The 25,719-nt window shown below is 41.7% G+C and overlaps 1 protein-coding gene across 3 annotated transcripts in view; it reads right to left on the reverse strand.

Moving 5' to 3' along the window:
• Positions 1 to 2,005: 2,005 nt before the first annotated feature.
• The window catches only part of Ca-beta (Calcium channel protein beta subunit), a 122,368-nt gene continuing 98,654 nt past the window's right edge, over positions 2,006 to 25,719 (reverse strand). For all 3 annotated transcript variants that reach the window (XM_084593415.1, XM_084593417.1, XM_084593418.1), the window contains 3 exons: positions 24,287 to 24,505; positions 15,136 to 15,402; positions 2,006 to 8,765 (listed from right to left, as the gene is read on the reverse strand). In XM_084593415.1, coding sequence (XP_084449541.1) covers positions 8,358 to 8,765; positions 15,136 to 15,402; positions 24,287 to 24,505 — 894 coding nt within the window. In that variant the 3' untranslated portion in view covers positions 2,006 to 8,357. The remainder of the gene's footprint in view (positions 8,766 to 15,135; positions 15,403 to 24,286; positions 24,506 to 25,719) is intronic.

Consider the following 25,719-nt stretch of genomic DNA (forward strand, 5'->3'; position numbering starts at 1 on the left):
TGATCCAAGGTTATCGCGTGGTCGCTCCTATATATATATATATATATATATATATATATATATATATATATATATATATATATATATATATATATATATATATAATATGCTCAATAGTTACAAATTATTCCTTCATTGCACAAAATTGTGCCCATTGAAATTTAGTAAAAAAAATTAGAGCACTGCAGAATCTACATTGGAGTAATGCGAAAGCACGGATGCTGCTGTTGGTTGCTTCTAGTAGCTTAATTCACTTCTTGTTTGTCCATTTAAATGGGCCTTATACGCCTTATACGCATCATCCGACATGCCGTAAGGCCGCGCTCCGACTATTGCGAGGAGCCGAAACACAGCCCCATTTATGATGATGATGATAACTTTATTTTTCCACCAGATAAGGGGGCCTTCAATTCCCGCCCCCGGCACGCAGGCCTAAGGGACAGGAGCAGAGACCTCCGCGATCAGAAGCAGGCAAAGAGGTCTTGGCTCTTCGCGGCTTCTTCCGCCAGGTGGATGGCTTGCAGCTGTGGAGCAGGGACCTAGCTCCGCAGCAGGGCTTCCCAGGCTTCTCTACAATTTATATTTGTTTTAGCCCCTGGGGAGCTAGTACATTCCCAGATTATATGGTCGAGGGTCCCTCTCTCCCCACAATGCTTGCATTTATCGTTTCTCGATCCTATCGTCCATTTGGACATAATATGCCCAGACCGGGTTTACGAAGTTCCCAGCTTGCAGGCGCTGCCATATGCGACTGCCTCCCTATTGTTTAGACTTTTATCCTGTGGTGGCACCAGTCTTCTGCTTAACCTGTAATTTTGAAGAATCTCCGTATAATTTTGCAGACGCTCGTCCATGTTCCGGCAATCGGGCGGCTCCATAGTTACCCGGAAGTAGAGAGCTCGGGCTAGCTCGTGGGCCGCTTCGTTGCCAGGAACGGACGTGTGCAGGGTGTGTGCAGGGGACGGTGTGTGCAGGGGTCCAAATTAGGCGAATTTTACTGTTTAGTCGTCTACAGGCCAGAATCCTTGCCGCTTCCGGCGAGACCCTACCCTTCCCAAAATTCCAAATAGCCGTTTTGCTATCGCTGATTATGAAATTGGCTTGCGTTCTGACGAAAGCGAGCGCTATTGCAACTTCTTCAGCCGTTTCGGCATTGCGGCTTCTAATGGTGGCGGCTGATACCGGGGCACCTCGGACATGCATATATGTGCATGTCTTCAAACACGAAATGAACGCGACCGCAAGCTATATAGTGCATCCTACAGGCATATACAGCGCCCGCGCCGTCGGCGCGTCCGCCATGCACCCATGCTTATGACAATTAGAGCTCATTCGTCGAGTACTATGGCTTCCGTACTAATTGCTTCGAAACGAACTTCAGCGGCTAAGGCTTTCGCGAATGCTGCCGTCAGAATCGAACTAGACTTGCTTCAATAACGCATGCGTTTATTTAAACAACACAGTATGTCTGCTCACGCTCAGCCTGTACAGAGCCCGCGACCGGCACGGGGTGGCATCCACCATTTGCTGTGTCCGGCATGATGTAGCATTCCATTTTTGCCAGTGCTTGATGCGCATCGCCGCGCCGTGCAAATGATGAGCATGCACGTACGTGATGGGATGCAACCTGCCTTGCATATGGCCGAGTTTACTTCAGGTTTCTAAAAAAATAGCCCTGCTGTGTTTTCCTTTCTCCATACTCAGGACCAAAAATGAAGCCAAACGCGGCAAAAGCGTGCCATAATCTATTGCAAGCAACGTCAACTTAAATGGTTTGCTCAAAAGGACACCTACAATAGTTGTAAATACTAGAACTAGAGTAAAAAGAAATCAAAATAACATGGTTATGCATAACTTAGGAGGGCGTATATGTAGGCCAGTTGGCGACATATTTGGAAACTGCCCTGTGTTTTTGCCTCTGTCTGCTGCAGTTTTAGTTCCCAAATGGTTATGCACTTAAATGAGGTCGTTTTTCTTCATGAAGAGAGGGTGTGGCATGCAATAATTTGATGACAGAAGACATGGTGTTTGGCAATGTCTTTATTTACAAACTGCCGTAAAGGATTTTTTTCGTGGTTCGTATTTATACATTACACTGCGCGCATATATGTATATGTAATATATACATATAAGCGATTTCCTCGCAAGAGCCTCCATTATGAAAACGCTTTGTTCAAGAAAAAAAAGAGCAAAGCACATTTCCTGACAAAGCACGCTCAGAACTTGTGTGCAAGCTAGGAGCATACGCCCTCATCCACACACATTTCGATTAGCTTCAGCACTTGCCTGTATGTATATATTTATATATGCATGTATACCTGCCTTTTTCGTTTCATCGAAAGAGAGGATAGAGTAGAAAACCTCAAATGTTGCACATTTTACAAGAGGGTAGGGAAGGGAGAGTCTCTTAGTAGCTCAAACACTGCCAGGGAAAAGAAAACCGTAGAGAAAGAGCGCCAGAGCTAAAGATAGAATGAGAGAGAGAGAGCAATAGAGCTTTGAGAGACTCAGTTCTGGCGTACATGTATGTACAAATCACCCACACAGTCGTGCCGCACGCAGACGACACACAACTCCCATTGTAACTGGGAAAAGAAAAGATAATGACAAAGGCTAAAAGAAATGCAAGCACAATGCTTCTACTATTCATGGAAGATGGGGACGCCGTAGAGCATACATAAACGCTGCACTCAGAAAGGAGGGCGACTATAATAAAGCTACATATGCGATGTAACTTACATCACAACCATCTTTTTTTTTCTCACTTTAAAAAATTGACAGGAATGGGAAAGAGCCCCCATTACACTTGCCAGGAACAAAATTACACCACAGTATTCACTTCTCATTCATTCTAATTACGGCAATCTCTGTCAACAGCGGCGCAGGTGCATACACCCATCTTCAGCTGCAGTCACAGAGACCACATACCATTATGGCTACTCAGCACGACAAAAACCACTGGCTCTGTAGTTTCATGATCGACCCTACTCACCTGGAAAAGAGAGGAAATGCTCCCTTTTCAACACTTGGAAACTTAGCAATTAGTTTTCAGATTAAAAGAACTGAGCATTTCTGCCACGTAATTCATGCTCCTTATGGTGGCGCTGTGCATATGTCATGCCTGTCTGGTCACACGAAGTGCCTCTCATATCAGCATGTCACTATATGTCTGTGATGACGGCCACGTGTACAGATGCACAACACCGACCATGAGGCATAACTGGATGAATGAGCAGAGTGGCAATGTACCAAATTAGGCTACAATGCGCCATCAATACCATGAGCGACAACACATATCTGTCTTCTCTCATGAACCATTCGTGTAAGTGCAAGTGATGCACACGATACAAGCAGGCACTCGAGCCATCTCAATCCACACATTGCACTCAGCATATTCAATTCAAAACACACTAATGAACAAGCGCAGAAATTAGCAATGAATAAGAAGAAAAGGACTAATTTGCACACAAGAAAACACGCAAAGCGACGCACTGAAGGGTTAAGCCTAACGCACACACACACACACACTAACTGACCCACACCTGCCATAGTGACAGCCACTACCGCACTTAACAAGGAAGGGGAGAGCATAGGAGACAAAAACATTCGAGGCTGGTTGTTCGATGAACGGTCAGGGTCCCACTGCCGCAAAGGGCCACCGCGTGTGTACAGATAGAGTCCCCAGGAGAAGAAGAAAGTCACTGAGGTCAGCAGGTACAGTTCTAGCAGCTAGCTCAGCATGAGTGCATACCGGAGATGACCACGGTGGTCAGTGCTTGCATTTGCTAGCGTGCCTGGGTGAGAGGGAAGAGTGGGAGAGTACATGAAAAAGCAAGAGGCTTGCACTTGCTTTCCAGTGCAGTGTATGAAGCAAGTCAAGCTCCAAATGAAGATAAAAAAGAAAATAAGAAAAACAAATGTAAAACATGTTGACATGCATCCTTGCATCTATATATGGTGTACTCTGTGAGAATGCAAACAAAATGCCACGTATAAACATTAGTCAAAGACAATGGAAGGACTCTACTGGTATGCTAAAGGCTGTTATAGTCATGTATGCACTACACGGTGTAGGTCGATGTTTCATTCATGCCACATCTCTGCATCCTTAGAAAAGCTTTTTAACAGGGTAAGAAAATTTTGGTTGTGCTCATGATACTAGAAGAGAGTGATTGGTTATGCTAGAACTTTGCCCCTGTCGTTTACTCATTAGCACTCACACTGCTACACTTATGTCTGAAGCACTTGCTTTAGACAACAACTGCTTGTTTAAGCAGGCATGATAATGTCATAAGTGTAATTAAAAATTAAAAAGTTAGAAAGTGGCTCTGCCAATATCACAATAAAATTAGTTACCACACAAAGCAAACAAACTGCACCAGGATAAGAGAAGCAAGGATAATGTGTCAAGGCATCCTATTACTTTATGCATTGTGTTCACCTTTGTAGCAAAGACAAGATGCACTAGAATGTGGACTTGCCAAATGGTATGAACACACAAAGAGGCAACTCATTTGGGGCATGTGGCATGTACACCAATCACCACTGATTAAGAACAAAAGCAATAAAGGTGCATTTCTGCATCAACACTCTGACCACATCAAAATGATGCAAAGACATTTGGTGCATGCAGTACCTGGTACGTACGCAAGTGCTGCTATGTTTGCCAGTATAAAGGAGTCGAGATCAGGTCAAGTTACCAATCTGCATTTTCCAATACATTTTTAACCATGTGTACAAAACTCTGGGTAGGAATATCAACCAACTTAGAACTACAGACATTCCTTCAAAGATCTGCTGAACACTTTGCTAATGGCAAGCCCCTGCATGCTACAAATTTTCATTCTTAAACTGCAGGCCTTAATATATAAATGTAATATCCGGTAGCTTAAAAAAAGAAATAACCTGCCAACCTGAAATAGTGAATGTCTGATACTAGAAAAAATATGATGCATAAGAGGAAATAAAGGTCACAACATGTAGGCATGAAAAATATTTTCAAAATGAATTTCATTTCATGACTCAGACAGGGCACCATAACCTATAGTCCTGTTGACCTCTAAATTTTTGTCCCTAAGTGGAGTTGGCTTCATGACTTAGTCATACACATAATCTTCATCAGTTCCCCACCCCATTAAATTGTGTCAAATATAACCAAAGCCATGGGGCCACAGTATTATGTTTCATTCAATCTCAAGGCATATCTGTCATTTAAAAGATATCAAGATAACATGCAGGATGCTAGCCAAACTTTCAGAAGAAAAAATACTGGCATGCCATGCATCTCGTGGGAACTTCCTCCAAGGTAAGTATTAATGTTACCAGCTAGATCTCTGCAACATTTCACAGCTTTTCTTCCAAACTCCTTCAGAGAAGTTTCTCTGCTACAATTGTCTACAGCATGACAAGTGTTTCACTTTACTTGGAGAGCAAAAATGAAGGCTTAGTGGGCGGAGCTAAAACCTTGTTAAGCAGGTGTGCAGACACTGTGACCATCCTGCAATGAGTTCCAATAATGGGGTGCAGAGGCAAGGATAGCAGAGCCCTTTTTATCAAAAAAGACATCACACTGCTCTCAGTTTGGCTCTCCTTGCGCCCAACTCACATGAGCATTCAGTTACCGTCACAAGAGTCTCCGTTGTAAGGCAGCTTCAATGGAGAGAGAGAGAGAGTAGCCATAGGGCAACCCTGGTCACGTCTCTCCAGCTACAGTTGGTAATATACATATTTATATATATGGTGCACTAATTTCATGAACGCACTGGGTGTCTATCTGTGTGTGTGTCCCAGGAAGTGGTACATCTGTGTGTGTGTCTGTGTGCAAAACTATGGTCAGTAGCAATAATGTTTGCATTGTGCATGCATATGTGGCTGCACCAACACTGACTAAGCACCCCTGCTTACAGAAAAACTGAGGAATTTTCACACACCACTCTCCAAATTAGGTCATGACTCATTGTACCACTGCAATGAAACAAAAGCTCCCAAAGTGCAGCACTTAAAAATGATTAAGAAAAAAATTGTGTCGGCAATGTGTCCCATCTAAAGGATCATTAGGTCACTAAGGTCATCCAGCATACTAACATGACTGTGAAAATACGGAATTCTGACAACTCAGAATAAATACTAATGAACAAGCAGGAGAAAAAAATAATGGTCTCAGAGATATAAACTGACCTTCCCTTAGCTTGTAGGGTGATGACTAAATGGTAGTCAGAAAGGAACAAAGTATCCCTTTTCCCTGCAAACCAATGGCTCACTCATGAGAGCATTAAGGATTGAGTGCTAACCCAAATTAGCTCCAAACGTATGCGCACACTTTGCAGAAAACGTGAAAAACTAGCTTTGCAGTTTATCCCTGCATGCAGAATGCCACTGCCAAGCTTGTCATCATTCATCAAGAACCGCTGTTCTCCCTACGACTAGGCATTTGCCAAAATGACTTGCATGACTCCAACCAGTGCGAAAAGACTAAGTTAAGGAGCTAGCTGTAGTATGTTTCTCACTCTGTAGTTTCTAAAACAAGAAGCTTATGGCCACAATATTTCTCCTGTCATTTCCATAAGAACGTAAATCGAGCCAGTTCATGGCCATGAAAATGACTAGACGCACGTAAACACCTGAACATCTGATGCGTATAATACTTCCTTCGGCCAGAAAATCTAATGAACTCGCTATATTATCTTAGTTCTTTGAATCTGATTGAAACACTAATTCAAGAAACTTAAGTTCAAGGCTATATTGAAAAAAGTCTAGCCTTTTTGTTGCAGAAACAGCACTGACTGGCAATCCAGACTACAGGTGTGGATGCCAGATACTACAACATATACTAAACAATAGCCAAGAAAAAGCAGCATTTGCACGATCAAAACCTCCCTTGATATCATAAATCAGCATGCATAATGTTATGACAATAACATTAGCAGAATTCCAAACAAGGCAGTTGCACAGGGAAGTGGAACTGAGACTTTATAGCTGCCGTGATGCTGCTAGAAAAGTAAAATGAATAAAAGGCTAAACCTAATGTATAAATACAGTCACCGAATATACACTGAAAAGAACAGTGCTAAATTTAAAAAAAAAGAGCAGAGGGATATGTACCTAACACACAAATAAGGTCTAGTGAAAAAGTACTCATGACATTATATGGATTTCAAGTTCAAGCAATCACTGCTGAATGAACTTACCCCTAGCTGATCAAGTAGAGATAAAAGTTGATCTGATACGTAAAACAACTAAGGTGACCTGAAAAAAACTAGCTACTGTCTACGAAAATCTTTTTGTAACAAACCTAAGCTGACTAGCAAATAAAAAATGCAGCAAGAAGTGCCTTTCGGCAAAAAGTGTACACAAATTACAACAAAAACAAAAACTCCCTGAAGGCTTAGGAATTACTTGGAATCTACAAGGTCACTGAGCTCAAGTACTGACAGCAGAAGCTGAAGTCCCAAGGAATAGAAGTCAACATAAAACTAAAAAATATATGTATACAAAAGCTTCAAGTATGGCAATAGCCAGACACAGCGATTTCCAACATATATATATTCACTGCTTCCACGGCGGGGTACTACAGGAATCTAGAAAACGGAAAGGTGCAAAAACCCAAGCTAAGCTGAAAGTCTACATCCTTCTCAATAGTAAGAACTGTCCGCCCTCAGGCATGGAACTAGTGCCATTCGTGGCCAGTGAAAAATTGCACAACAGCTTCAAAAGCACACGCAAGGAACGTCCTAGTATCCTGAAGGTGCACACGACAATCCTTGCAGTGGACAGTGTCGCTGCAAGACGCTTGAAAAACGCATTTTGCATTGAGCAGCAGACTGGTGGTTGTGGACGCGTAAGGCGAGCTTGCTGAAAAGTGTTGCACAGAAGAGCATCCCTCTCCATTTTTTGATTACAAATGCAGGGGTGTCGTGTACATGTCGGATGGGAGGGGGAAAGGAGCCCAAGGAGAGGGTAATAGAAGGACCACGCTGTGGTCCTGTGGCACAACCACGCGGTTTCTTTTTGCTCAAGAAAGACGTCAACCGCTTACTGTCGAAGGCAGGATGTTGGGGGAAGTGGGGCCTCAGATAGGCTGCACAGGTGCATAGGCTGCACAGGTGCATAAGCTGCTACCCCGAGGAAGAACCATCGAGGCAATGGCAGCCAAGCCCGCGACCTGCCATTGGGGCTAGCCTTCTCAGAGAATGCGACCGTCGGCCACAGACTGTGCTTTAGAGAGGAGACACAGCGAGCAAGAAAGGTGTCAGCCCTGCCAGTGGCTGCCAAGCCACAGCAGGTGCCCAGACGCCCGTCTGGAAACAATGCAACACCCCCAAGAGAGAAACACCACTGCAGTGGCAAGCGAGTCTCTGCTAGAGCACATTGACGGGGTACTTCTGTCCTCTGTGGAGATCCCCACTTCCGCCACCCCGGTAGTTGCGGTCATCGTCACACTCGTCGTGGTCGTACTCGGACGGGCGGCGGCCCTGATGCCGCCGCCGCTGTGTTGCTGTCGTGTGTGGGTGATGGTGGTGGTGGCGAACGTGAGAAGGCGGTGGTGACAGGTCACCAAACTTGTCTTCAAGGTATGGGTCTGGAGCGTCGTCCCAGTCATCAAAGTTGCTGCCCCCGGCCCCACGGTAGGAGGTGGCCATGACGGGCGGCGGCGGATGCACTCGTGCATCGCCATAGTAGTCAGGATCGTCTTCATCATCGTGCACCTGGTACATGTCGTCCCCACGACAGCTCGCCGCAAACAGGTCCCCTTCCGGAGAAGAAACCTGCAGCACAAAGCAACAAGAAAGTTGAAAGCTGGCTGCAACGCTTCCTCAGGCATGCTGGCAAAATACTACAAGCAAACAAAGTGGAATTTCTTCGATGAGGTTAATATTGAGTGCCTGTCTATATTTAGTACTTCTATACAACCATGTTTGAAGAAAAATGGCTATGATATGAAACAGTATAAAAAGTGCAAACGGTTCCACAAGTACATGTTGCTTGTGGCATGCTTTTCCTTTCCAAGCCACATTCTACAGTCACTAAATGTTCCCATACATTTACAAATGACAATAGTACTTGAATTTACAACCAATTTACAGCACCACAGCAGCTGTATAAATTAATATGAAGCTAACGATAACTGCAATAAGTGGGCATCACTCAAGATTGTTTTTAGTGGCAATATCATCATAAATAATCCTGCCGAAGCTGTCTTGCCATTATCAGCAAAACCTTAAAAAAAAAAAAAAAAAAAAAACAAAAACAAAACACACACACAAGGTGCATGCATGCACCCAGGAGAGGAAAAATGTAGCAAGTGTGGATTATAGTGTGTGAAAAAACATTACATAGTGTGCACAGGTGCAGGTCAAAAAGGAGGTTCATTACTTGTACGTGTATGTGTGCCATCGTCATAGCTCCCAGAATCCCTGAAAAGCAGGCAGGGGGAAAAGAAACACAGACAAGAACACTCGCGATAAGAAAATGAACATGAGCCAGCCTGCACACCACTGTTTATTTCTTACTGCACATCACACAATGAAGAGAACACACACAGACGGCACCACTGCCGATCACACAAGGCACAGAAGGCAACATGCGTCTTGATTATTGGTATATATTATTTGCACATCAGGAAACAAACTACCTGGAATGGCAGCCCAAAAATTTCTGCGTTGGCACGTATAGAAAGTAACGTCCATATATGTATCATCAAAATTGAACATGTACATCATAAATATTGAATCAAAGATGATGTAGCGATCCTCATCCTTGCCGATTAAAAACATAATGGCATGACAAAGCATAGAGTCAATGCTCCTTTTAATATTGATGCTCAAGCCAACAATGTGATCGTGTAGCATGATTCAGTTTCTTTCTCTTTTTTATCTTTTTTTTTCTAAACAAACAATTCATAGCTCGCAAATGCTTTACCATATTCACTGGGTGTATGTTACCTGACAGATCGAATTCTGGGATGCTTTTGATTCGAAACAGCCATTAAGAATGCGAGACAAGCCACGAGGTGATGCCAAATACGTTGAAATATTGTACCAATGAGAGAAGTAATAGCATTAAAAAAAGAATTTATTTTCCCTGGGTGTATGCTATGTTTTAGGAGCCATTTAAAGAAACTTTTGAGCCAAGATCACCCTTTACAATGCTATCATATATTGACACTTCAGGTACCATACCCTTGAGAGATCAGAATTACACGAAAATGTGCCATCTGATCAGGCAGAATAACTATTCACTAACTTAGCCACAGGACAGAAAAGTGGCATTTCATGTGAGCAAAGGAGCTGTACAACACCCTGACATGTTTTTCTATTTACAACTTAGTGAACTATAGTGCTCATTACTGGCCAGAAAGAAGAGAATAAAGTTAGTGCAATATCAAGCGAAGTTTGTTCTTGTTATTAAATACATCACCAACAGCCTTAAGTGCATAGAGTTACTGGCTATGTTATAGCCAGTAACTGCAATACAAGTGTGCACACAACATATTAGTGCTTCAGGCATTATGGGAAGTAAACTGCAATCGGGCATGAAGTTAAGGGAAAATGGCGAGTAAAATACCTGAAATAACAGCAAATGCACATAAAGCACTATGAAAAATTCTCTTCCATTTCATCAAGCTAAATGTCACTGAGTTCAAGGCTGCTGCGAAATATAGTACCGAGTGTTAGTATTATATATTAGTATTATATATTGTGCCTCACCCTGATGATTTTAAATACCACTGTAGAGGTGAGTGCTACTAGGCAGGTAGAGTGGTGCAGCAGTGGCATAAGCAAGTGAACACTTGGCACGCTATAAAATTACCAAAAAGTTCTGCACGAACATTCTCTTGCAAAGTTTGGTGCTGAAGTGAGCCCTAGAAAGGCTGGCACGTTGCACACCTGTACAATAAATGAGGTGCAGTGGTGTGGCAGTATGTGTGGAAGTATAGCTGAGACAGACCTGGAAGTGTACTTGTTTCGGCTTAGGTCTCAACACTCTCTGAAAAAGGTGGCATGAAAAATGGGAAAAAGATGATGCACCAGTTGCAAAGTATGCAAGCACTAGGACAAAAAAGGCGCAATGTGAAGCTAGCAAAAAAAGAAGAAAAAACAATGGGTTGCTGACCTATTCCCGCAACCAGAGAAGAAAGCTTCAGAAATGCAAGAGAACTATGAGTCAGCCAAGGTTCTTGTTGCGTTGCGACTGCAGAATACACCAGACTGCCTAGTCCTGAGCGTATGTCATTTTTCAGGCTGTACTTGATATATGAGACGGGATAGAGAAACTTGGAGCACAGATAATCCTCTACTGATATTATAAAGGGTTGCGAGAAAACACCATCCTGATCAAATGTGAAGCAGGACTAAAATATAGTAGTTAAATACAAGAATATTAATCGAGGTATTCATTTATGCATATTATGAAAGCAATGAATTGAACAAATAGTAGGCATGATAGTCATAGATAGTAATGCTGCCAGATAGAAAAAAATTGACAAGCATGACAAAATGCATCACAAACCATTTCATCAGCTTGGCAGGCCATATCTTAGGTTACATATACTATTTAAAACAAATTTGTGACAGGAGCTTAGATATACCATGTCGTGATGTGCAAAGATGATAATAGTGTTTGAGGTTAACTGCAAAAATATTACAGTAAAGCTTACAAATAATTTTAATGGTACAAACATGAAGCAAAAAAAGAGCAATGGCCTCAATGGCTTGATTTGGTTTGTGGGGTTTAACGACCCAAAGCAACTCAGGCTATGAGAGACACCGGAGTGGAGAGCTCCGGAAATTTCGATCACCTGAAGTTCTTTAACGTGCACTGACATCACACAGCACACGGGTGCCTTGCTTTTCACCTTGACCTCAATGGTAATTCCCTTTAATCTCTGTAGGCATACAGCAGGTTAAGAGGGGAAAGAGATCTTGGGAAGTTTTCTTATATTCAAAGTCACAACTGTTAAATTTTCAGGGAAGATCGGCTTTTGCGTGCTGATTCCAAATATGCCATTTAATGTTGTGTAACACATGTCCTTGTAGCTTCTTCACAGTAGTTCTTTAATGGTAATGTAAACTTATACCCCTGTCAAGCACACAGGTTAGGTTGCACTTATGAGGAATGTCACAAATTATAAGTGCACTCTGTCAATGCTAAGTGCTGCAAATGGACTGCACTGTGGTTAATAAAATGCAGCCATAGAAAACATTTCAGTGGCCCAAGTCTTGCCAGCATTGACTTCAAAGGCACAAAACGTAGTGAATATAAAAGTGCTTCAAAGTTTATTTTACTTGTTATAATACTACACTAAAGATCCTTTGTTAAAACAAAGATCAAGACAACACAAAACAGATATGAAATTAAATTTGCAGTTTCTTTCTATGCCGTATCATGTTGATTGTCATTGAAATTCTAGGAAGGCTAAGAACTCACCTTCACTGATAGTAGCTTGCAATATAAATAATGCGAAAACTTTTATTTTTCATAGAATTAAGAGAATATGAAGTTCTTTTCATTTGTGGTACTAGAGAAGAAAATTAACTCTTTCTGCTCTCTCACCTACTTTCAAAATCTGCCGTGTTGTCTGCCATCACTTTTTCTTACTCCTTAGCAGTACAGTGACCTAAACATTACTCAAAATCTACAAGTGCACTTAAATTTCAAGCCTGACAGGTGAATTACGCTGTTTTGCACAATGTTTTGTGGGGCTTAAACGACATCGTTGTTTGTGCTGATCCAATTTTGCCATGCATCTTCACTGCACAGCAAGATTACCACTAATACTACGAACCAGCAAATAAAACCCAAAACATAACTATGCAAAACTATCCTTCACTGCTCTGACAGGAGCAGAAAATCATGCTAATGTTTAGTTTCGAGCTGTCTCCAGAGATGTCCAGGTTACTTTTCCTATGCAGTGCTATCCACTGTGCTATCAACCCTAAGTTGGATGAAATTAATTATAATAAAGTATCAAGAAAACCTGCAAAAATAATTTTACTAGATGTTTCCCCAAAGGCACTCACCAAACACGAACCTAAGTGAAAATATTAATAAGTTAGAATGGTTTTTACTAATACCCTAAGTCTGTCACAATTGAAATGGAACAGAAAGTACTGCCATAAGCCACTAGGAAACAGTTGGTTCCAAAGAGAATGTGCTCTAGTACTGTCATGGTGCATGTCTTATATAAAAATCCGCCCTTCAGCAGTATATGAATGTGATGACAGGCTGCTTAATTAAAACGCTATCGGAAGGCCATTCTTCCTAATTGTTGCTGGTGCGCTCCTAGGATATGTAAATGGTGCCGCCTTAATGTGGAATTAAATTTCAAACCTTAAAGAAAACAAAGAAAACCAAAGAAGAGAAGAACGAGCATCGAGGATTAGATAGAGCGCTGTGGTTCATCCTTCCTGCTCGTTGTTCTCTTCTTTAGCTGTGTGTTACGTTATGTTCTCAAATCTACAGCATCAACTAGCCCAACAATTAACTCTTCTAAAATGACCGAGTCCTTGGTGCAAATAAAGTTAAAATAGACAATTTCTCGCTTTTTCTAGCACAATGCCAAGAGGAAATATATGGTTTAGATTGTTTTATGGGATATACTAGTGAAGCAAAATAATGCTGCAAAATACATGGAACCAGCATAATGCACACCTCATAATGATAGCATGGCCCAGATGATTTCTTGCAGATCAAGGTAGTCTTGTCTATCCTGCAGTATCACAATAATCTAAACAAAGCTTTCTCACATTCCATCATTGGGATCGGTGACCAACATGTTCACTGCGGCTTTGTGTAACAGACTTCTCACAAACAGCAAATTTGAGGGTACTAATATTGCAACACAAGAGTGCACTCATGTGAAAATTTTAGAAATGCTGCTTTATTTTAGGCCCTAAAAAAAGACCTACACTAATGTACATTAAAGAAGGCATTGAAATTAGCTTTTCTGAGAAAAGACTTGCCTTTTTTTTTATTGAAAACTTTGCATTAGACGTCACAATAGAAAGTTATCCAAATTAGCTTTGTTAATTAGCAAATCAGGCAAGTTTAAAAATATGCTGACCTAGTCAAGTCAGCTGCTTGAAACTAGGGGAAACAAGGCACTAGTTAAATACAGCATGCATATCATTCATAAAGTTTGGCACGCATTCATAAACTTAGCTGAAACACCTTGCACCTAGCATTGAGAAGTTTATGGGATGCAAGTGTACGAAAAAGAACTTGTCATGATGAAGTCACCCCCATAATCTGTCACCTGAAATGTCACAAGGTACGAGGGGACATATATCCTCAGCTTGATACCCCATGACTGGGTCATGCAGCAAAACTGCACAGTAAACCTTTTTTTTTCACATAATATGCACCTTGTTAACTTTCACTGCTGACAGTACATAGGGGTTTTCGAAGTTATATCAGCAGAATGAAGCAGCGGTCCTGTAGTGGCATAGCACCTATTCCAAATCTTCTATAGTAGATAGCAGTGTAGGCTGTCACCATCTTTGCATGTCCAATTTTAATTCCCCCAGAGTAAACATCAGAGAGAGTGCAGAAAGACTACACACACAGCTTGCACTGCTGCAAGATTTTCAGACCAAAATGGTGCTGGCATAAAGTTTATTCTTCAGTGCCACAAAAGCAAGAAGTTTATTCAAGACAATAGTAGCAAGAAAATATACTTTACTGCAGTCTTTCTGTATACCCTGGAATCAGTATAAGCAGCCCAGCCAATTGTAACAGTGCAAATTATATGATGCACTTTTAAATCTAAAGTAATGCACTTTGGATGTGAAGGAAGCTTATTTTTGACAGAGCCACCTCCATAGGCTTATACTTTTGATAGCTGTTGTGCTTTGATAGCTGTTGTGCTTTGATAGCTGTTGTGCTGTTGTGCTAACACCGGCAGAGCACGAGGTTTGATTTATTATACCTAAGTTCGTAATCACTTCCTTTGAAAGTTGGCATGCAACAACGATAATGTTATGGAACGAGGGCTTTGATGACTGCCATAAGTTTGCCCTGCTACATGTTCTTGATGAAGGGCTTCACCATGTTTGCAATGCTGGAATTAAGTGGAACACAGCGACACTGAAAAGCTGATTAGAAATGAAACTGCCACCACACTGCAGCGATGCCCACCTCGCCTGGCTGTCTCGGTAGTCGTCTCTCGGAGTAAGACATGTGGTGGTGTGACCGCGGTCTTGAATGCAACTGCGCTGTTGTGGACACGGGTGCAGCTGTCGCACCCGCTGGATGGCGGTTCGATGCGCCCCCTAGTGAGGAACTACTGTGCGGCATGGCCTCGTGGTGCCCCGCTGACTGCTGCTGCTGTGGGTAGTGGTGGCCATGGTGGTGCGACAGTGACTCCAGCTCTTCGTCCGTCTCACGACCATGCTCCTTAGAAACCTGCGAGGTACACAGTAATCAAGGCACTGCACAAAACAGCCTCAGTGTAAACCTGGACATATATATAGAGGCACAATTCATCAATCAAGGAGAGAAACTGACCGCTCTTCTCTAGAAGAATCAATACTGCCCATCTGATGTGTCACGAAATCAAAAGACAAGATCACATTAATAATTCCTGCTACCTTGCTGAACAACAGCTACCACAACTACAGATGTGCAGGATCCACTGGCAAAAAAACCAGCTAAATTAAAAAGTCCATCAAAAGCAGATTGAGAGGTACCCCTTTGTTTACTACTTTATTACTTAATGCTTATGCAATACCCCAAAAGGGGCCTTTAAGGTTAATAAATAAAATGTAATGCTATCACTGTGATTCTTCTTGCCCAGTTGAAGTTGCCCTATAAGCACATGGTGCTTGCTTAATTAGCATGGCCCTGACCTCCGTACGTCATGAATTATCCCACTGCTACAAACACCCAGCCGCGCTCCTGCCTCCAGAGACTTAGAGCTAAAAGGTGCACAGTAATTGCACAGCTGCCACAAGATCTCCCCGGACTGCTTTTTGTCACTGACAGGTGACACGACAAGTTTATCACGCAGCAAAACAACTTCATTACAGATGTTTTAAAGAACAATGCCAACAAATATAATTACACTACTTATATCAGATTTGAAAGAGACATAGAATAGACGAGATCCTCAATACATTACCACTATGACGACATTTTTACTATGGGAAAGAAACAGATGCAAACAGCAGCATATCAATGATGCCCACTGGACATAACCTGTGAAATTGCATGCAGACCTTGACACTTTCTGTAAGGCTGCCTGCTGACAATCGCTATATACTACTCTCACTCTTGCGTCCTCACCGGTCGATATACCAGTTAGCACAGGAGCTTCTGCAGATTGCAACATAAATCTTCAAAAAGTCCTTGCATTTTTGTTTTGGTAGAATTCCATCAACCAAGGAAAGACTTTTCGCCTTTTTAAACCAAAATACCACGAATTCACACATTTCTCAATTGAATATATTATAAAGACATCTATTTCCCAGCTTCTCAGCCATGAAACTAAATCAGACCACTTAACATTCTTGTGTGTTCTTGTAACAGTCATATAACCGATGATTCTAAGCAAAGTGCTTTGAGCAGTGGTTTCCTTTGTTTTTGTTTGTTGACCACATAGTTCAGCCTCACATGGCATTTGTGTCTGCTAGCTTGTCAACAGTGTCAGAGGCTAAGCAAAGTTCCACAAGAAGTGTATGAAAAATCGACAATCCAGTATGAAATATAACACACAAAAAGAAAGCTGTTTGAATCTGTGTGTTCAGCCATGTGATTTACGAGGTTTAATCAAAAATGACTCCATCTTTACATCAAGCTTTGAGCCACGGATACATAGCTCTTACTACACTTTACGTTCAAAAGTGGTGACAGTTTCCATGATGCACAAAAGGCAGGCAGGAGTTCGGACAAAAAAGCGGCATTGCAAACACTTTTGCCTTGTTACTCAATAAAGAGCTTAATTCAAAGTTAGCCAATTCTCCCATGCTTTCTAAAATTATGTCTGAATTAAGCAATACACACTTTGCTTGTTTTCTTATTATTCTGTGTTATAGCAGAATTTCATTATGCAAGTTAAGGACCAACTAGTCATTTTTGTCCAAATTCAGCTTGTTGCTGAAGCAGTTTCCACAGTCTAGCTACCTTGATTGCTAAAATCAAAGCATGCGTGTAAGGAGCAGGGTAACTGCCTTATATTTTTCCCATAGACGGTGTCTCTAGCAGATACGTACTGCATTGCATTTGTAAACACCTGTATAATTTGGCTCAGCCTATTTGATGGCGACTCAGACATGAACCTGCATTATAACCTGATGATCAATGCAAGATATGATCTATGGTGGTCTCAATAATCTAGAAATAGCAATAATGGCATTATCACAGTTTCATCAGAGTAAACTACGAACATACTAAAACATGCTAGTGTTAAACAGGCATAAGCTCAAGTGCAAGTTCTTAATTACTAGAATTTCAAGTTAATGAACGACAGCTGCACAAAAGAACTTTCAAATCAAGTGGTGTATACAGGCCACAAATTTCAATTTTCAGATTTGAGAGCAATGAGCCTTAGCACTTTAGTAAAGAGCAAGACCAAGGGTACTACTACTGTCAGATGATACGTGTCGAAACTATTTTAGGCCAAACCCACGCAACACAACGTATAATAAACCTCTGTAAACCAAATCAAAAGTTTAAAAACAGCTAGCTCTGGATGAAAAACGTCTCACAGACATTGGAAAAAAGGGGTTTCCTCAACAACTTTTTAAAACATCTCTAGTATGACGCTTCTTCAGAAACGTTTGAAAAGGGTTTAATCAGAAATGTCTGAAGAGCATTTGATAAGAAGCTTCTCAAAGAAGTTTCATTAGAAGTTTTTCAAGAAACCTCTTCATGTCTCTTTGAAAATGACCCATCTTCACACTTTGCTGTTTGAAATGTCGAATCACAGCAAGCGTTTTTGACCACATAGTTGATTCCAGTCACCAGTACAGACAACAGGTATGGCTTATAAATAGTTACAGTTCTCCATTACTCCGATGTTCGCATTTAAACATTTAATCAGCAGAGCGCAGGTGCAAAATTCACTCAAACTCTGAAAGCGCTGCCCCTAAATCACAGCAATCACGGTCCATATCGAGACCAGCTAACCTACCGTTCGTAAGACAGCACATGCACCAGATGCTGGTCCTGACGGACAAGGGCAGTTACGTGCATGATGACATTTTTATGGTGCGAACGTTGTTCTTGCTTGCCCAGGTGACTTCGGTGCCGACACGCTGATGCTGAGAATGTTGCAGCGCCAAGATAACATTTACCCTAGTTGGCCCAGTTTGCTCGCATGTGCTTGCTTCGCAGTTCGCGATTTGCCCCTGCTTACTGCGTGATATTGCATGGTTCGGAGGCGATACAGTGTACAGTTCATGTTAACATTTTCAGCAGTTTCATAAAAGAACGAAGCCTTCTTATATGCTGTAAAAGATTAATTTAAACAGCTATAAAAACTGTAGGTTGCTATGTGTTTTATTTATTTTCATTTTTAAACTTTTGTACAGTTGCATGATGATACTTCTATCGTTAGCGATTTCTTGTTACGTGCTCCCACAAAGTTCCAACTAACCTTCTAGACTCGTTTTGTTTCAACAGTTCAGCGCCACATTCTTTCGACCTGAGCTCCTCGCCGTAGCATGCCGCTGCAGCGCTATCACGAGTGCGATCATTTACAGCCGCTGCTGTGCGAACCTCAGTTTCAGCAAAAGTAAGTCACTTCTGGGTTCTTTTGTTTCTTGAAAGCAACATCCTGCGAATGAGCAGTAAATGTACCGGACTGAACCGTAAGCATTTGGTAAGCACTCTTTGTAGCTGAGGCTTACTCATTTCATGATTTCTATACAGGTGCAGGCTGTTAGCTAATATGTATTTCACAAGGTTCGTTGTTTGTTTGACCTTCAGGACTACTACTGTTGACCAAGGAAGCAAGGACTTCATGACAGCACCTTTTGTGGGCTTGCTTAGAGAGCAATGAGAATGCCATCTTAGCAGCCTGGCCTTCTTGTGCCCTTGTCTGGTTGTCAAGGTAAGTTACAACTAATCTGCCTCTAGTAAGTGTTGAAGTGATGCAAGTATTACCAAGACAGGAGCTCGTGTAGAATGTATCTAGCTGTGACTTCACAGGAAATCAGCCATCGTGCAGTATGCATATAGTGCAGGTAAATAAAGTGTACAAAACACAGCTAAGGAAGCACTGTGAGTACACATTCTTCATTGGTTCAATTTAACTGAAGACTCTTGATGGAGGAAAATGTCTTTTTTGAAGGTAAGCCACAAAAGGTAAATGTCAACTTCCGTTTATAATACAGCTGTCAACACTGCTGGCATTAACTGCATAGCTCCGTGTCGATGCTGGCTGTTTCATTTGCTTTTGTTGAGGATTTCCTCTTTTAGGTGGCTGCTAGAGTTTTGGATGAGTGAGTGCATTGTGCACAAATGATGCTGACAATGGCATTCCATGCATCTGTTTTTGGTTCCCTAATTTTTTGCCTGTACACGCATGTCAAGCACGGCCTCGTCTTGCTTCCAACTCCTGATAAGCTATTCAGGTAAAATTTTGATTTTTCTGACTTTATTTTTCACTGAACCAAATGGTCAACTGAGTTTTCGCTCCTCGTGTTACCTCCTGGTCGGCGCCTTCCTTGCGAAGGTGATTTGGGGCCGTAGTGGCTGTACTGATTTCCTTGCTCCTGTTTTTGTTTATGGCAATTGGAATCAATAACCAGTAGCAGTTTTTCATCCCTGTATTTTATGCTCATTGTCCTTGCTGCATGCATATAGGTATTTTTAAAATATTCGGTAAAGGCAACCACTTGGTTTTTGTTAGGTATACAGGGCACAGCACAAAAGCCGGGAATTTGCCTCGAATACAATCTGCATATAAGTGCCTAGCTTTAAAAATGCGTGCCCTTAACCTAATGCAGTACACTATGGTTGATTCCATAGGATTCTAAAGTATGCAATTAAACTTCTTTCAAAGCATGAAATTAATACCAGGTGTGATTTCTAAGAAATAAGAAAACGTCTAAAACTGTTCTTAAAAAGCTCTCGCCAAGAAGTATTTTACACCTGTTTTGAAAGAGAATTAGCAGGCATATAGGCAAGCGTCATGTTTGTAAACAAAGGTGGCGCTGCGATCGGCAGCGACAGGGGTGTAGGCAAAAACGCAGCGTGCCTACACTGTGCCAAGCGACGCCGCCTTCGAAACCAGTTCGCGCGTGCGAATATTCTAAAGCGTAAGCTTTGCTTGTGCGTAGTTTGGTCTATGCTTGGAGAGTAGTTCAGCACTTTACTAGCCGATTAATGATGGAATTACTTGGAGAAGAGTGCTGCATTGGCTTCCTTCTCCGTGGCATCTACAGCGCGCGGCTACGGTGGGCGATTGTAGCAACGATGGACTGTAGTGGCTGATTAAATTAAATGAAAACGAGCAATCGCAATGTATAAAAGAAACTAATACATAGTCAACACTGTCCAACTTCCGAGCCTATTGTTAGCGCATGCAAGGACGATAATATGTATGATTGGAAGTGCGTTTTTCATATGACGACTAATTTGATGGGTACCTTTTCTGCTGCTCCGAGCACCTTCACTCTAAAGAACAATATTCCCGGCAACTATACTGAACTAAAAATCATATTTTTAGCTCACTGTACCAGCAACTTAAGTCATATAATTTCACTGAATAAGAACTCTTCTAGTTCCTTGTAACATTCGCCTAGTGGGCGCGCTGCCAACTTGTTTTATCCTGCTCGATAAAAAGACGTTCGACGTCTGTTTAATCGCACAGACGCAGTCAGGGGCATTCACAGGTTAATATATAAATAAAAAGCTCGTAATAATGCTGCTCGTTTTTTTTTTCTATGAGCGCAAATGCAATGTTCTCCACGATGTCCACGATCACTTGCAGCGCAATTTGCGCGATCTGCTGAGCACTTTTAATATATTTGGAAAATTTTTATTCAAATGCGCGTCATATCATTCTGCTAATTTTTCATCTCCCATAGCCAATTCTACTTAGGGACAATAAACGTAATGTACCGTATATACCACAATTCAATATCTTGCTCAGAGCTGGTTGTATGGTTAATTCGTTCATTATAATCTTAATGACCTTCAAAAATAAAATTTAATACTTTGAGAAATAGCGCTGCTTGACTTTGTCCGGATCCTAAAGATGTTTACTCGATTTCTAGGACCGTTGATGAAGAGTGCGTCACTCGTTGAAATTCGGGAAAGTGAAAACAGAGAAAAACTACTTCACTATTCTCTTGGCCTGTTTCGGCAATGATAGCGCTGAAGTGACCGCTAATTGCAGTTTCCTTTGCAGCAGCTTTTGTGTACCTTTCTGTACGAAAATGTGCACGGGTAGTACCGCAGATGAATGGAACTCAGAGCGCAGTTTCCTAGCTGCGTTCGATTAAAATCATATGCGCACGGAATATCAAGCCTAAACTTCTTATGGCCTGGTAGTATATACACCAAAACGTGAACGAGCTGCAGGCGTTTGTTATTGCGCTATTCGTCGTGTGGCCGAAAAACAATCACGGCAATTAAGAGTTTCAAACGAACTGGTCAAGTTTCAGTGCAGAAGTGCAACGCACGTTAGCTGCCAAGGCAATCCGTCGCTGAAGGGTCTACAATTGTCGCGCTCAATGCCTCTGTCATTCGCTCTTATCTTCATCCGACCACGAGAAACAAGTGAAAACAGGTACCACTTTCTTTTTTGTGCCTTGTGGCGCAACCAACCGCACCACACATTGCAGGAATATCGGGAATAATGCTCGAAAACGCAGCAAGCGCCGCGCATCCATTGCAGACGGCCTATGCTTTTGCCTACACCACGAAAGTCACTGCTGTCGCCAGCGCCGCCGCATCTCCACTGACGTCACGGGCTGACGCTTGTCTATAGCACCCCTTTTTGCCTCATTGTCTACAAAACACTTGAAAATAGACTTCTTGTAGACTTTAGCATATACCTGTGTAGAAGTTTGTTAGACGTTGCATAGCCCTTTTTGTGTTTCGTGGGAAATGCACCAAGACAGTTCAGTCACAAAAATCATCTTTGATTAGGGATGTACAAATAATTAAATTTTCCCATATGAATCAAATACGAATACAGTTAAAACTCGATTTAACGAAGTTGAGGGGAGCCGTGAATTATTTCGTTAAATCGAGAACTTCGTTAAATTGAATGAGGCATTTCTTGGGCACATAATTCAGTACATTCGATTACAGTAAAACCTCGTTAAAACGTACCCGCTTAAACAGTACTTTAGTTTTAAAAGTGTTAAAGTCAAGTCCGTGACTGAGCACCCATTGAACATAACGCATTTTGCATCCGCATAAACCGTACCAGCTTATCGCGGTCGTATCGGTTAGCACGTACCATTTTCACTTTTCGTCGCACTTGCGCGTGACGAATTCACGCCGGTAGCACCGACCCAAAGGACGGTTCGGCTAGGGGCGCAACAATATTCCCTAAATACCGCCGACGGGACGGCAAGCCACACAGCTAATGACAAATTGGCACCAAAGTTGGTAATCATACAACTAGCGCAATCTTTGGGGGTCCGTATGGTCATCGTCATGACCCCCCGCGCTACTTTCGAGTGGGTAGCGCCAACACCACGACCGGCGCCGCTAGCGCGTATGAAAAGAAACAACAAAAATTCTTACTCGACAAGAAAGGCCCGAGGGGACTACAAATTTATTTTCTGCCAAAGTCGGTGAACTTTGTAAATTTTGGGGTGCTGTCTACAAAATAGACCAAAAATTAACACTTTTTCACCTTTATTTCTCGAAAAAAGGTTCGTTAAATCGGGACAGATCACGGAATCGGTTTCGTTATTTCGGGTTAGTCAAAGCATTGAACCCTATGGGCGTCTGAGGGGGAATTAGGATACCTTCGTTAAATCGAGATTTTCGTTAAATCGGGTTTCGTTAAATCGAGTTTTGACTGTATGGGAAAAAGATGCCCCCAAATATCGAATATCTGACCAGTGAAGAAAAAAATAAAAAATTCAGAAAAGCAAACATTGTTCATAATGTTTATTTAAGAATTAACATGGTATTTACAAATAAAGTTGAACTAGAATTGCACAGAACTGTACACCCTACTATAAAATCCAGACAAATATTATACATGATTCTGTATTCCGGTTTTCTGCAAGAAACTGAATGGAGCTATCATATAGCTGCTGAATACAGTAAACTGTCTTCAATTGGGCCTTCAAATGGCCAGAAAAAAAATGTTCGACCTATCCAAAACCCAGAATTATTAAAAGAATCCGAAGAAACTGCCCGAAACCATTTGCATCAGAGTAATTTTATCTCATGAACACATGTGCGCTGGATGTCTGCATTTGTGATGAAACCGAAGTGAGAACGACCTTTTTTCTGGTTTCGTTACACGCTTTGCTTTGTGCCTTGTCGGGAATGCCCTCTTAGCAAAAGGCAGGGTCCGTCTTTACAAAACGGCCTCGTTGCGTTTTGAGGATGCTTCAATGCACAGATGACAATCAAAAATTGTGGTGAAGCATGCAGTGCGGGGGGGAGAATGCGGCAAATTCGAAAATTTTCAGTGTATTCGATTGTATTCAAATATTCGAAAATTCCAAATATCAATTTTTTGAATACGAATACAAACCAAATAACAAACATATTTGATTTGTGTCGAAATTTTTATTATTTGCACACCCCTACTTTTGACACTAGCCTTCAGTGTTCTGTCATGTTTTCGTCTAAAAGAGCTAATATATATATATATATATATATACACATACATATATATACAACACCATTTTAAAGGTGCATATTTCCGAAATTGTGCCAGTGTTAGAGCTACTGACAAGAATTCAACAAGGGATGCAAGTTGTTGATAAATCCAATCTTGCAAATAATGTAAACTTAGCGCTCCAATTTTTCTTGTATTTCCTTAAAATGCTCCAGCAGTGCAAGGTTCCAATTTGAAAGTATAACCAGAGGCTCCCCTTAGAATGCTACCGTAGATACAGAAGAAGCAGTTCTTTAGACACAGCACAAAGTAAACAAGCATAATAATAAAAAGCAAGAATTGCCTGTCTTGGCTGGCATTCAAAGAGAACTATTATGTGGGCCAATACAGTAAGGTATTTTGATGCAGTGAATACAAGGGACGGCTGAGGTACAGCATTACTCTTTTCACTTTATCACTGCTTTCAGTTCCAAGAAACCACCACAACCCAGGAGTCCAAATAAGCATGCTGCAAACTGTGAAGTGCACCTTCTCTGCTTCGATGGCCTTTGGATGGGTGCGGTGGCTGGCGAGCGACTCCTGGTTGAGGTCTGGCAGCATGCCCGCACACGGGGTGTTGAGGATGAGCTGGGCATAGTTCTCGGGCAGGTTGTCATGGGCAGCCCGCCAGTAGGTCTCCAGAAACTCGGCCAGATGCTCACACGCCTCCTCCAGCTGGTTTTCATCCAGAATCACATCAAACATTTCCTGCGTGGGCACAGAGACCACTGAGGGTGTCAGCACCCCTCCCCTTCCCAGCCACTTCCTGTATTATTGCTCCACCATGGGCAGAACATATATGCCACATACTGGGAAGCAAAAAAACTGCAACTATGTGTAACTATTTCAACATTACATTCAAGGTGTATGTCAAGCTGACCTTTCCAAATTTCCCCAGTTTTCCTGGTTTTCCAGAACTTTTTAAAAATTCCCTGAGGGACACAGAAGTTCGTTCTATGTTTTTTTTTTCCAGCACAATATACCAAACTACCTTGTATACAGAAAACTTCTTAAAGAGACATTGAGAACAAATTCGATAGCAGTGCCAATGCAATTTTGAAGACAAGGGCCATAGAAAGAATAAAATCACTGCATTCTTTTTGTGATCCCAGTCATTGCACTCTTTTCAACTTTTCATAGCTGCAAACTGATTGCTGATTAGCCCTACCAGCCAAGCTTGTCACTAATTCAAGTTGTTCTGGAGATTATTGTTTTATAGTAACAATGACACTACGTTCACTGATAATGAATCCTTTACAAACTAGAACAAGCGATGAAATGAAACACACCACTAGGTACCAGCCGTTCTCACGAGCAAACTGCACAGCACCAACACAGTTTTCTTTATGTGCATCTTTGAGGCTATGCTGCTGCTCCCTTTCTATCAACTCAATGTTGCGGGTAGCATGAACAAATATGAGGTGTCGGCTGCACGCACAAGCCTGTTTCACATGCAGCTGGCACACTCTATTCCTTTGCACTACACTGATTATGACAGTGTCCACATAGGTATTGGACACAACACTTCCAAGTAGTGATTACGAAGTTGTCAGTGGTCTTGAGATCACAAGTTTGAATCAAACAGTGGGAAGATTTTTAAATGCAATTTGGACGGCAATAGAAGAGTTTTGGAGAAAAAACAAACACCAACATAGCCAGAAACTATTTTTACAAAGACTAAAAGTTAGATGCAGTTACGCTAAATGGCCCTTTAAGAAAGAGCCAGGCCAAGCACTATTTGTATATTGCTGCTATATTTGACGAAGGCAATGTTAAAGACATGTGGAGTAAGGCTATGAACAAACTTTCTTCACTGTCTACATTGGCCTGCTACTTCACTGAAACTTTTGTTCTGTTTTTTTTTTTTTTTTAATACTGTTATTTGATTGCCAGAAAAGCTAATAGCTCCCAAAGCTCTTATC

This window comes from Amblyomma maculatum, chromosome 2 (genome assembly GCF_055883805.1).
Source record: "Amblyomma maculatum isolate TAMU_Amacu chromosome 2, ASM5588380v1, whole genome shotgun sequence".
NCBI lineage: Eukaryota > Metazoa > Arthropoda > Arachnida > Ixodida > Ixodidae > Amblyomma > Amblyomma maculatum.